At 51.9% G+C, this 12137-nt stretch overlaps 1 protein-coding gene across 4 annotated transcripts in view; it reads left to right on the top strand.

The window, feature by feature from the left end:
- Positions 1 to 12137, top strand: part of PPFIA4 (PTPRF interacting protein alpha 4) — a 63593-nt gene that overhangs the window by 32373 nt on the left and 19083 nt on the right. For all 4 annotated transcript variants that reach the window (XR_011165742.1, XR_011165743.1, XM_069074600.1 and 1 more), the window contains 11 exons: positions 1167 to 1258; positions 2588 to 2708; positions 3765 to 3973; positions 4927 to 5167; positions 5920 to 5955; positions 6357 to 6490; positions 6909 to 7075; positions 8950 to 9043; positions 9546 to 9627; positions 10234 to 10434; positions 11543 to 11605. Coding sequence is in view for 2 of the 4 variants with exons in the window: in XM_069074600.1 (XP_068930701.1) it covers positions 1167 to 1258; positions 2588 to 2708; positions 3765 to 3973; positions 4927 to 5167; positions 5920 to 5955; positions 6357 to 6490; positions 6909 to 7075; positions 8950 to 9043; positions 9546 to 9627; positions 10234 to 10434; positions 11543 to 11605 (1440 nt within the window). In the remaining 2 variants the exon portion in view is untranslated. The remainder of the gene's footprint in view (positions 1 to 1166; positions 1259 to 2587; positions 2709 to 3764; positions 3974 to 4926; positions 5168 to 5919; positions 5956 to 6356; positions 6491 to 6908; positions 7076 to 8949; positions 9044 to 9545; positions 9628 to 10233; positions 10435 to 11542; positions 11606 to 12137) is intronic.

The following is a 12137-nucleotide window of genomic DNA, read 5'->3' on the forward strand; positions in this document are numbered from 1 at the left end:
TTATTTAGGGTTACAGCATCCTAGCATTTAAATCAGCTTGCTCTGCCCCCTCATCTTATAGATGAGGAGGGTGAAGCCCAAAGAGGAAAGAAAGGACTGCTTGAGGTCTTTTCCCAGGCTGGCACTTGGCCCCAGGTTTTTTGAGGTTAAATTCAGCATTCTTTCTACTCGAGAAGTTCTCCTGGGCTTAGACCGCAGCAGGTATTACCGGCATGGCAGGGATTATTTGATCTCATATTCACATCAGTGAGTGCCAGGTAGGCCTACAGGGCGAAGGGATTTGTGCCAGACTCTGTCTATTGGAGACTCTGCCGAGGGAGATTTTGGAGCTGAGTGTCTGCTGTTCCTACTTCCCGTGTCTGTGAATGACAAGTGTGTGTGCCTGTGGAGCTTCCGATATGAGCAGGAGAGGCAGGTGGATGGGGTTGGGTTGCTGCAAGCTGCTCCTCTGCTTCTGCCCTGAAAGGTGTTCTCAGGGATTCTTTTGGAGATCTGCCTCCAGTCCCTAGCAGATTCCACTGTGAACCGTGCTGCTTTCAGCAATAACGTCCCGTCAGATCTCAGATGGGACTTTGTTCTGTCTCTCTCTAAGTGCTCATGTAATAATTGTGTATGTGAGTGATCTGGGAAAGTGCATCTCCTTCTCTACTAGACTGTAAGCTCTCTGAGGGCAGAGACTTTCTTATCTGAACTTTATCTCCCCCAGCTCCTAGACAGTGCTTTGTGCCTGTTGTGGAGGGCACGTTGAATCAGTGTTAGCAGGGCTGTGGGGCTCATGCCCTCCCTGGAGGGATAGTCTCTCAGGCTGAATTCCTGACAGTTCCAGCCCCTTGGGCCGGCCCTGTTTCCTGCTCGATGTGTGACAGACAGCAGATGTGTTGGGCAGTTCTCTGTCAGCCTCCCTCCTTAACCAGATCCCTCTCTTAGCCTTAATACTCTTGGACCAGTCCTTGGCAGGACCCTCAGCTGATGCTCTCGTTGGTCCTTTAATAGTATGGTGTCAGGAGTGGGCCTAGATTGGGGCTTCTGGGGTGTGGCCTGTGCTGAGTTCTTCTTTACCCTTCCCTGACCTCCACTTTCCCCTCTCTGCTGCCCTCTCTTTGTCCCAACCCAACCCCCACCGTCCCCTCTGTGACCCCCACCCTCCCTGGGTTGGCCTGGCACAGGGCCGCCTTTCAGAAGAGATTGAGAAGCTACGCCTGGAGGTGGACCAGCTGAAGGGTCGAGGGGGGCCATTTGCAGATGGCGTCCATTCCAGGTACTAGAGTTGAGGAGTTTGGGTGCACTCGGAGGGGTCCCTGGAGCATCCTGAGAGAAGGAAGCACTTCTTTGGATGCTGACCATCTTATGGTTCCTGGGAGAATCCCCCTCCCATAACCTCTGTCCTATGAAAACAGCAAGAGCCTCATCTTACCCAAGATGAGGTAGCCAAGGCTCCCAGAGGCTGAGAGAGAAAAGGTGGCATTTAAATGGCCCTTGGCAGCCCAGGGAATACTGTCTCCTCCCTCCAGCCCTGTGAGACAGGTCCTGACGTGGGATTATCCCATTGTCACAGCTGAGGAAACTGAAGCATAGGCAAATGACTCGCCCAGGGTCACACAGCTAGAATGTGTCTAGGCTGGGGCTTGAGCCCCAGGTCTTCTGACTCCCAGTGTGATGTTCTTTCCACGGCTCCCCTATAGCACATCAGAGCAGAGTTGGGACCAGGGCCTGGCTCTTCTGCCCACTCAGTCAGTTCATTCTGTCTTCCAAGGGAGCCACATCCATGCTCTGCTTTGGGAATTCTAGATTCTTGGGGTCAGAGAAAGCGGCAGCAGGCCTGCAGACCTAGAATGAAAGATAGATCTTAGGCGAACCCTCTCATTTTACAGATGAGGAAAGTGACTTTGTCCCAAGACTCCCTTGAGGGAGGTTGAGAAGTAGATGATACAAGCGAGGGGATGGCTGGTCAGTCTCTTGCCACCAGGCTCTCCAGAGCTCTTGCCATGTTTCCTCTGCCTCCACCCAAAGGAACCCACTATCCAAAACACTGTCTCCTAGGGTCTTATTTTCCTTCAATGGGGCTGTGGGTGGGAGGAGCACCAGTATGAAGCTCTTTGCCACATTTTTCTTTCTGTTCTGTCTTTGGCGTCCTCTGGTTTATACCTCAAATCTCTGGGCCCAGGGTGGGGTGTCTTAATACTATAAGGAAAGAAAAGTTGGACTCTCTACTGCTCTCATCACCCGTACCACTCTGGGTAGTTTAATACAGCCTCCTGCAACCTCCTGGTCTGCATCCCCCTTGGGGTCCTAAGTGGCTTGAGAGTAGTGGGGAGCAGTGGGGTGCTAAGGAATGAGCAGGGACATTGGAGGATGGTTCCAGGCCAAGGAAGTTTCCTTTGCCCTCCCTTCTGTTGTGGTCTCTAGGCTTGAAGCCTTCCCAGGGTTTTCCATAGGCCCAGGGCTGATCTAGCTCCGGGTAGACTGCCCAGGGTAGGGAGACCCAAGTGGATCCTTCTCTGACAATTCTGTCTGGTCCAGAAGGCATGACATTGGTTGCGTGGAGGAGGTTCCGGTGCTCAAAGGACGTTCTCCCCTTTCCCCTCAGGTCCCACATGGGCAGTGCTGTGGACCTTCGGTTCTCTATGAGTGCCGGAGCCCACGCACCCCCTGGTCCTACCCCCAGCCTTCACCGCAGGTTTTCTGCCCTACGAGAGGAGCCCACCAAGGTAAGGAGTGGAGGAGCAAGGCAGGGGGTAAGCTCCCTTGGGGCCTTTGGGGTCCAGCCTGCCGCGTGCCTGGCTCCAGTTACGCCAGCGGCTGGCGTGTGGTGCAAATCCTCACCCTTCAGCCCTCCCCTCAACCACTGACAGCTGCAGCAGTGGGGGCTCAAGGCCGTCTGTCAGTGGTAACAGCTGTGGGGCCCCCGGGACCCCCTGAGGTGGGGAAGAGGGGGGTAGGACTGGCAGGTGGCCAGCCAAGGGGCGTGTATGTGTGCATGTGTGTGCATGTGTGTGTGTGTGCACGCATGCATGTCTGTATGTAAAGGGCAGGGATATCAGGAAAGAGGCTGCCATTTATAGGGGTAAGGAGAAAAGCTGAGGAGCTAACTAGGCCCTGGAAATGGCATCTGGACTTTTCTGGGAAGTCACTATGAGCCAGTGGGCTCCCTCTTTGCCTAGAAGGGTGATTCCCTGCATTCCTTTCTGTTTTCACAGACTCCCCCTAAGGACTCCTCTTTTGACTCTCCTCCACTCCCTCTGCCTTCCACCTCCACAGTGCTCAGACTGAATAAAGGCTGCAAGGGCTGGTTACAGACAGCCCCCTCCCCCATTCTAGGGTCTATAATTCTTTGCCTCTTGCCTCCTTCCCCTTCCCTCCTCATTCTCTTCCTTTTCAACATCTACCTCTTCTCCAATTTGGATGTCTGGAAAAGAATTAGCAAAGGGAATTGGGGAATCCCAGCCCAAAGTGACTGGTCTGGGTGCTGAGAGAACCCTGGTTCCACTCACATCAGCAGCACTGCTATACCCTACTTTATTTTTTCTTTACTTTAATGATCTATGCAAAGTTCTGCTGGAGGCAGGGGGTCGACCAAAACCCTCCCAAGGTACATGTATGGACAAATGAGGACTGTCCACACCCCTCCCCTACAGCAAGTGTGTGTGTCTGTGTCTGTGTGTCGCTGTCTGTTTCTGAAGCAGGACCTGGAGGGGGCTTCTCCCACCTCTTCAGGGTGTCTAATTGCTACTTCTTCCTTCCTCTACTTCCCAAACCACATTAAGGACTGGGAACCATCGCCACTCTCCGGGGTGCTGGTGTCCACCGCCACCCCCGCCTTTGATAGTGACCCTGAGATCTCAGATGTGGATGAGGATGAGCCTGAGGGGCTGGTCGGCTCTGTGGGTGTCATCTCTCCCAGTGGCCACTCAGATGCTCAGACCTTGGCCATGATGCTTCAGGAACAGCTGGATGCCATCAATGAGGAGATCAGGTTTGAGGCGAAGCCAGCCTGATTAGGGACAAGGGGACACTGATAAGGGTTGGGGGGGTGTTTCTTCTGAATTTGAGAATTGGAAATAATGGGAATTACATGATGCTTGGCAAATACAGTATATAATTACATATAATCTGGGGATGAAAATCTAGAGTCAGCTCAGGACTCAGGACTCATTCTGTAACACAGGGGTAGGCAAGTTTTGTGTTGGTGTAGGGCTGTTGGTTTTAGCTGAGAGCTCCAGACATCTTCATTTGGATTTTTAGTACCCCACCAGGACCTGAAGGGGAAAATAATGACCTCTGTGGCTAGGCTGGTTTTAGAGTGGGTGGAACTGAAGAAGAGGAAAGAGTTCTGGGGCACCTGGGGGAAGGGGCCCATGCTTGCCTTTCTTGGCTGGCTCCCAGAATTCTCTGCTCTCTGTGGGGCACTAAGGAGGCATCAGAGGTTTGTCATGATCCCTGGGAGACTGGCTGCTGGCAGTGCAGAGGAATATGAGAGCATGGATAAGAAGCAGGAAGGGACTTCACAGCCATTTAGTCTAGTGTGGATGGGAAGCTGAGGCCGAGAGCTGAGACTCAGCTTATCCTTGGCCATGCAGTGAGTCAGGGTGAGAGCCTCAGGCCTCTGAGCCCAGTCCACCTTCACTCCTGCGTGCTGTGTGCCTTTCTGAGGCAGCTGTGGTGGAGCTTGGGATGGAGATGGGGCAGTGGAGCTAGGGGGAGAGTGGGAAGGCTTCTGACTAGCCATCTAGTGAAACTCCTTCCAGGCCAGCATGGGCTGAGTGTACCAGAGCCAGGGTGGAGCGAGCTGGGTGATTTTTAATGCTGTGATTCAGGGGTGAAGGGGTTTGGCATGGCAGCTTCCTCTGGGCCACCATGCGAATGTAGACCCTTGGTCCCTTTTGGCTAGAGAGCCTAGTGGCTGAATCTGGTTTTCTTACATGCCAGGATGATCCAGGAGGAGAAGGAGTCAACTGAGCTGCGAGCGGAAGAGATCGAGACACGGGTAACCAGCGGCAGCATGGAGGCGCTGAACCTCACCCAGCTGCGAAAACGTAGCTCAATCCCCACCTCGCTGACTGCCCTGTCTCTGGCCAGTGCTTCTCCACCCCTCAGTGGTCGCTCCACACCCAAACTCACCTCCCGCAGTGCCGCGCAGGACCTGGACCGAATGGGTGTCATGACCTTGGTGAGACCTGCTTCCTGGCTCTCCTTGAATCTTCCTAGGAGCCCAGGATGTCATGAGTCTCTGCTCTGGGAGTCGATTGAGGGAGTCTAGTGGGTCTTGGGCTGACCTCGCCTTTGGCTGGGACAGTCTTATTCCTCATATTTCCTGAGAGTAGGATACTTTGTGCCCAGGATGCCAGTCCTCAGGCCAGGCTGCTGCCTTGAGTTTCTTGGAGATTGGAGGTGTCCTGTGAGACCTGTTACTGGGGAGAGATAATTAGCTTCTCTTCCCTGTTCTCTGCCCTGAAAAAGTATGTTACCCCTGACTGGTTGCTACATCTGGGCCATTCTAGGGAGATTTCTTTTGGCTGTGGATCAGCATCAGATTCCTTCTTAGTCACTCTTCCCACTTTCAGACCAAGGCCGTACCTTTTCAGTGCCAGGTTCTTCCTGGGCACCCCACAGTGAGGGAAATTGACCTATGGGGATTATGGGATTGTAGGAGTTAAGACCCTTGAAGATCATCTCATCCAGCCTCTGCTCTATGAGGGAGCTGTTGAGAGACTAAGAGACTTGTCCTTGAAGGTCCTGCACGCTGTAAACTGGCAGAGCGAGGCTTCAGGCCCAGCTCCTCTGACTCCCACTCCAGGCTCTTCCCACTGGGCTTTGCTGCCCTGCCCTGTTGTCCTCTCTCATGCATGGGCCTGACCGCCAGCTTTGGGGGCTTCTGGAGAGGAGTTGGTATGTTCCACTTTTCTTCTCTTTATCTTGCAGCCGAGTGACTTGAGGAAGCACAGGAGGAAGCTGCTGGTGAGTACCAAGAGTGCCCAGGGTGCCAAGGCGTCACCTCTCAAAAGCTTGGGGTGCCCTGCCTCACCCCCTTCCCCAGCCCCAGACAGGGGAGCAGTCTGGTAGCCAGTGGAGGCTGTGGAAGTCTGCCCCAAGTCTTTTCCTGCTTCATAAAACTACCTGTGCCCAGGTGCTCTCAGGAAGTGGGTACTCCCCTTTCTTTACCTCTCCTGCACCTGGCTTCACCATGGTGACCAGTTCCCTTAGCCCCCAGGGGAGTTCTCCCCTGGCCCCCAACAGTGGGCCCTCCAGGCTCTGCCTACTTGGAGGAGCTGCTCATGCGGGTCAGTGGATGGTGGACTGGTTGGCAGGCACCAACACATCTCTGCCCCATTCCCCTCATGGCTTCACTGTCTGTTCAGTCACCAGTGGCTCGGGAAGAGAACCGAGAAGATAAAACCACCATAAAATGTGAGACTTCTCCTCCTTCCTCACCCAGGACTTTGCGGTTAGAGAAGCTTGGCCATCCGGCCCTGAGCCAGGATGAAGGTAAAAGGTAAGTGGGGTGGGGTCCACCTCTGTTCTTCACCTGCCCCCTCCCCCCAGTCAATCTGTCAACAAATCTTTATTGAACACCTTCTACATACAGGGCCCTGTGCTAGACTCTATGGGGTATACAAAGAAGACTAAAGCATAGTCCCTGTCCTCATAGAGATTATACTCTAGTAGGGGATCTCACCCATGCTCCTGCCCGCAGACAGGCTGGCATCTCACCTATCCCAGGTACATGGAACTAACTCTAAGCCTCTGCTTGAAGCATCTCCAAAGAAGGAGATGGCCCCAAATTCCCCTGGTCTCCTGCTTCAGGCCCTGCATTGCTTTTTCCCTAAAACAGTAGTTTAACCTTCATCTCCCCTGCTCCAGCTTAGCCAATTTCCTCTGCTCCTCTCATCCTCTTGGCTCCTGTCCTCCAGTTCCTTGGATGACCAAGGCAGTAACCCCAGCAGCAGCAACAGCAGCCAGGACTCCCTGCACAAGGGCACCAAGCGCAAGGGGATCAAGTCATCCATCGGCCGACTCTTTGGGAAGAAAGAGAAGGGCAGGCTGATCCAGCTGAGCCGGGAAGGAGCCACAGGCCATGGTCTCTGACCTGCCTCAGGAGAGTTCTGGGAATGGGGTGATGCGTGGGAGACTGAGAGCAAGGAGAGCTGATGAAGCCTATTTCTTTGGAAGCATCAGAATGCTTGGGACTATTGGAAAGAACTAGAGGAGACAGAGGAAAGGAGAGAAAGAGAGGGAGGCAGGGAAGAGAGAGATAATGAGAGAGAGAGACAGAGACAGAGAGAGACACAGAGAGAGAGAGACAGACACAGACAGAGACACACACAGAGACAGAGACACACACAGAGACAGAGACACACAGAGACAGAGACACACACACACAGACAGAGACACACACGCAGAGACAGAGACACACACACAGAGACAGAGACACACACACAGAGACAGAGACACACACACACACACAGACAGAGGGAGAGGGGGGTAGTTCTTGTTGTACACTGGTCTCAAGATGTTGGTTCTATCCACTGTGATGCTTAATACCTTTTTGGCGGTCAGTTCAGTGAGGATTTATTAAGTGCCTATGGTGTGTCCGGTGATGGTTGTTTCATTATTGCAGCTCTGTTTATTTTTACTCCTGGGTGCAGCCTACAACCCTGTAGGAGCTGGAAGGGAAGAACTTTTAAGCCAGAACACCTAATTGCCATCCCCACCTCGGGAAGGTGTGAGGCAGAAAGAAAGCTTGATGAGAGAAAGAAAGGGCTAGTGCTGTGCGTGGGCCTTGGATGCAGAGTTAGCCACCTCCCAGCATGCTAGGATCAAGGGGAAAGGTTTCTTGAAGCTGACTAGCTTTTCAGCTTTACCCCAGAGTCATGTCTGTCCAGTGGAGCTGCTATTTTATGTCTAATGATAGGAATTTTTACAGTGCTGCCCACACCTCTATTTACCTCTAAATACAACACTGTATTCCGAAGGCAAATGGAATGTAACATGATGGCATTGCTTACCATTTTGGACTATCCATTTCACTGTCCTCATCCACTGGTGTGGGTTATGGAGATCATGCCTTATAAGATGTTGCCCCTTTCTCTGGATTGGCCACAGGGTTCTGGGACCAGTTCAGAAATGGAGAAAATATGTTATTCAATGAATGAGAAGAGCACAGAAGGCTCTTTATTTTATGTAAGTGAGTGCTCCTGGAAGACTTCCCATCAATGAAGGGACGTGTTTGTAAGCACTCTTAATAGCTTACATCTCTCACTACCAGAATCTGAAGTTGGATTTTATTCACTCTCTACCTTGTGAGAATGGCTGGGTCTTCTTTCATTCCCTAAATTAAATACCTTCAGGGCTCTGTATAACAGTAGGCATTTAATAAACGTCGGATTGATTGACTGAAGGACAGACTCTATCCTGGCTGCTGCAAGTGGGGCAGCCTCTTTCCAGTAGGCTCAGAAGATAGCCAGATTTCAGGATTTCCAGAGATGGCTCTGGGGTACAGGCACTGTAACAATCTAGGGAAAAGGAAACCTCAGGCAAGCCTGGGTCTGTGGCCATAGACCAGACCCCTTGCCCACGGTCATGCCTTTGTACAGGGCTTCCAGGGGGGCGACTTGTGTGGTGACAGAAGTGCCAGGGTATCTATCTCTCTAGCTGTGGGTTGAGGTGGGAAGGGGACAGAACAGAATTGGGAGACTGGGTGGAGGTGGAGCCCAGAAGCCCTTGTACTAACTAGTGGTGTGAGAGAATCCCCAAGACTCCAGACAGATGAACAGATATCCCCTTGGATGGCCTCTCTTTGGTTTTCATTCACTTCTCTGTGAGTAGAATTTGCCTTTGACACCCCACGCCACCTCTTGAATGTAGGCTGGGCTTTGGTAAGAGAAATCAGGGGTGTGTCTGTGTGGGTTCCAGGGAGGCTGGACACTGACATCCCCATTACTTCCCTTCTAGTCCTACTGTCCGATTCAGAGCTCAATCTGCAGGAGCCCTTGGTGCCTGCCAAACTGGGAACCCAGGCAGAGAAGGACCGTCGCTTGAGAAAGAAGTAAGGTTTGAGGGGTCGCTCAACTCCTATTTTTCACCTGCCATCTTCTCTCATGTGTCAGCCCCCTGAGGGCTACTGGGGTTGAGCCCAATGATTTGTCTTTCCGGGTTAGCCCCAATTTATACATTAGGGACTGACTGAGGAGAGAGGCAGGGATTTAATATAAAAGGCAAGCTTTCTAGATGGAAGGGTCAGGAGAGATGTCTTTGTTTTATTATGAAATGGTCAGCATGTCATTTCTAGGACTGGCAATATAGAAATTAATTAAGAGCCCACAACCTTTTGGGAATCAGGCCCTGTTCTCTCTTTTCCCTAGTTCATTCTGAACAGGGCAGAGTTAGCATTTAGGAGGCTAATGTAGCTGTTTCTGGGCTTGGGCCTAAGGAGAAGTTATGATAGACATTTGAGTTCCTGTTTCAGGAGCCCCAGGTCAGTGGGTGGTGGGCACAAAAGAGGGCCAGACTGGATCCTCTCTGAGTCTGCTTTGCTTTCTTCCTGCCAGACACCAGCTTCTGGAGGATGCACGCCGGAAAGGAATGCCTTTTGCTCACTGGGATGGCCCCACTGTGGTCTCATGGCTGGAGGTAAGGCAGCAGCTGGTGAGACATACTGGGATATGACTGGCAAGGATGTCCCCACTGGGGGCGGGGTGATGTGATGTTCCTGGGACCTCTACTGCTCATACCCTGGAGTCCTGCATGGTTGGCACAGTTCTTGGCAGTGTTAGGCTTTGTTCCTCTAAGTTACTTTGTAGCATCTAATTGGTATTGCAAATGACTTTCAGCTCCCTTTTGGCCAGCTGTTTGGGTCTAAGTCTAGGAAGGTTCCCCTGATGGTCAGGAGCCCATTGTTCTGGATTTGTCCTGTTCTCACCAGAGCTGCGATGCTTGGTGTGGCCTTTCCTGTGAGGACTAACTAGGTGTATGAGCACAGTTAAATTCCTTGGTCTCCCTGGAGCTCCTATTCCTCATGTCTAATACAGGGGAGAGAAGATTTTGATTAAATGACTCTAAGGCCCCTTCTTGCTCAGATTCTCTGACCTCCAGGTTGCCTCAGTCCCTATGAAGACGGTTTTTGGAGGGGAAAGCAAGAAGCATGATGGTTAGCTACCCCTCAGTGGTTCATGGTTTTTGGAAAAGGAAGGGAAATGGAGTGCCTGGGAGCCAACCCACTCTTTTTTCTGTTGGCAGCTGTGGGTGGGCATGCCAGCCTGGTATGTGGCTGCCTGCCGAGCCAATGTCAAGAGTGGCGCCATCATGTCAGCTCTCTCAGACACGGAGATCCAGAGGGAGATCGGCATCAGCAATGCCCTGCACCGGCTCAAGCTTCGGCTGGCCATCCAGGAGATGGTGTCGCTGACCAGTCCTTCGGCCCCACCCACCTCCAGGACGGTGAGCAGGCGTCCCTTCCACCCCAGGGACTTCTAGAGGGAAGTTCTTTCAAGATTGCTCCTGGCTTTAACACCAGGAAGATTCTGCCAGGCTGGAATCCCCCACACCCATGGGCCTTGCTTGCCCCATCTTTGATTTTCTTGGGTTGTATGTTGAGTTAGTCTCCTTGGTGCCTCTCATAGCCAGTGACCTCGAGCAAGTCATTGCCACTCTGAGCCTCGGTTCCTCCATACCTCCATCTACTTCCTCATCTGTAAAAATGAAAATTTTGGATGAGAGGATCTCCAAGATTTCTTCTGGCCCCAAATCTAGGATCTTCCTTCCTTCCTAGCAGATAGCCCATCCCAGAATGGGCTAGGGTGAGGGAGTTTGGAGGGGAAGGAAGCAATAGAGGAAAGGATTCATTTCATCTCTGTGGTCTAGGAAACGTCCATGACCTCAGGGGCCTTTACTGGGAAACCTAATGCTTACACTTTGGTGATTCATGCTTTTGAGGAAAGGGAGGAAAATGGAGTGACTGGAGGCCAACCTGTTCTCTTAAAAAAAGGAAAAAAAAAACCAAGCCTTTTCCTGGTGCTCAGCTGTGCAGTTGTTTGACCTTCAGGAAAGTTCTTTTTGCTGTTGTTATTTTTCCCACCTTCCTTGGTCCTTGTACCCTGGCTTCTTGTACTCTTGTACTCAAGGCTTCCCAGCCTGGGTCCTCTGGCTTCTGTTATGCTTTTCTTTTCAAGGAGACAAACCTGTAAAGATTCTTGCCCATCATCTGGGAATCCTTTGGGAAAGACACTCTAGTCTTCCTCTAGGGAAGCTCAAGGCCAGTGGTGGAAACATGTAATTGGCCAAGCAGTGAGCTCCATTTTTTTCTTTTCTGATGCTGTGCAGTGAATAAGAGTTTATCCAGAGCATTTTGAAAAATCACTTCAGTGTCCAATGTCCAGGAGGCCAGGAGATTAAGTGGTTTGGGCTGGTTGGTTCTAGAAGGCCCCTTGGCAGGGAAGCACAGAGTGCAGAGAGGTGGCATTATTGACTTCTCTCTGCTTCCTGGGGTCTAATTGTTTGACCATCATCCCTTTTGCCTTCCCAACTCTTTTCCTCCCACTATTTGCAGTCCTCTGGGAATGTCTGGGTCACCCATGAGGAGATGGAGACGCTGGCAACATCCACAAAAACAGTGAGTTTACCCCTCTACCCTACAGCTTAGCAGTCAGAGTCAGGGGGTGACTTCTAGGGCTCTAAAGGCTCAGAGGGCACTGAAGCTCATGACGCTTAGATCTGGGTGAACCCTCTGTCTTTGAAGTAGAGAGGAATGGGATTCGGGATAGGATTCTCTTCTCCATCAATGCCCAACAGGGAGAGCTCATGAGCTCTATCCTGGGCTGCAGATGCCCCAAAAGACACCCCTGCCAAGCTAGGCCTAGAGTAGAGATTAACTGGAAAGGGCTTACCTCACACTCTCCTGGGCTCTGATGTCACTGTGCCATAGGCACAGCTCCTCACATTGGATCATGGGCCACGAGCAAGGGTAAGGCAAAGAGAGGGTCTGGGGGCATCTTTACATTCTTACTGTCATTTTTAGGACAAACCCAAGGACTTAGCAAGTGTGTGTGTGTGTGTGTGTATGTGTCTGTGTGTGTGTGTGTATGTATGAGACACCCCTCACACCCCCACATACCCTCACACCCCTATACCCACATACCCACTTT

This window comes from Petaurus breviceps, unplaced genomic scaffold (genome assembly GCF_028583685.1).
Source record: "Petaurus breviceps papuanus isolate PSGF00001 unplaced genomic scaffold, PetGlider_PUasm1.0 90895, whole genome shotgun sequence".
Taxonomy (NCBI): Eukaryota; Metazoa; Chordata; class Mammalia; order Diprotodontia; family Petauridae; genus Petaurus; species Petaurus breviceps.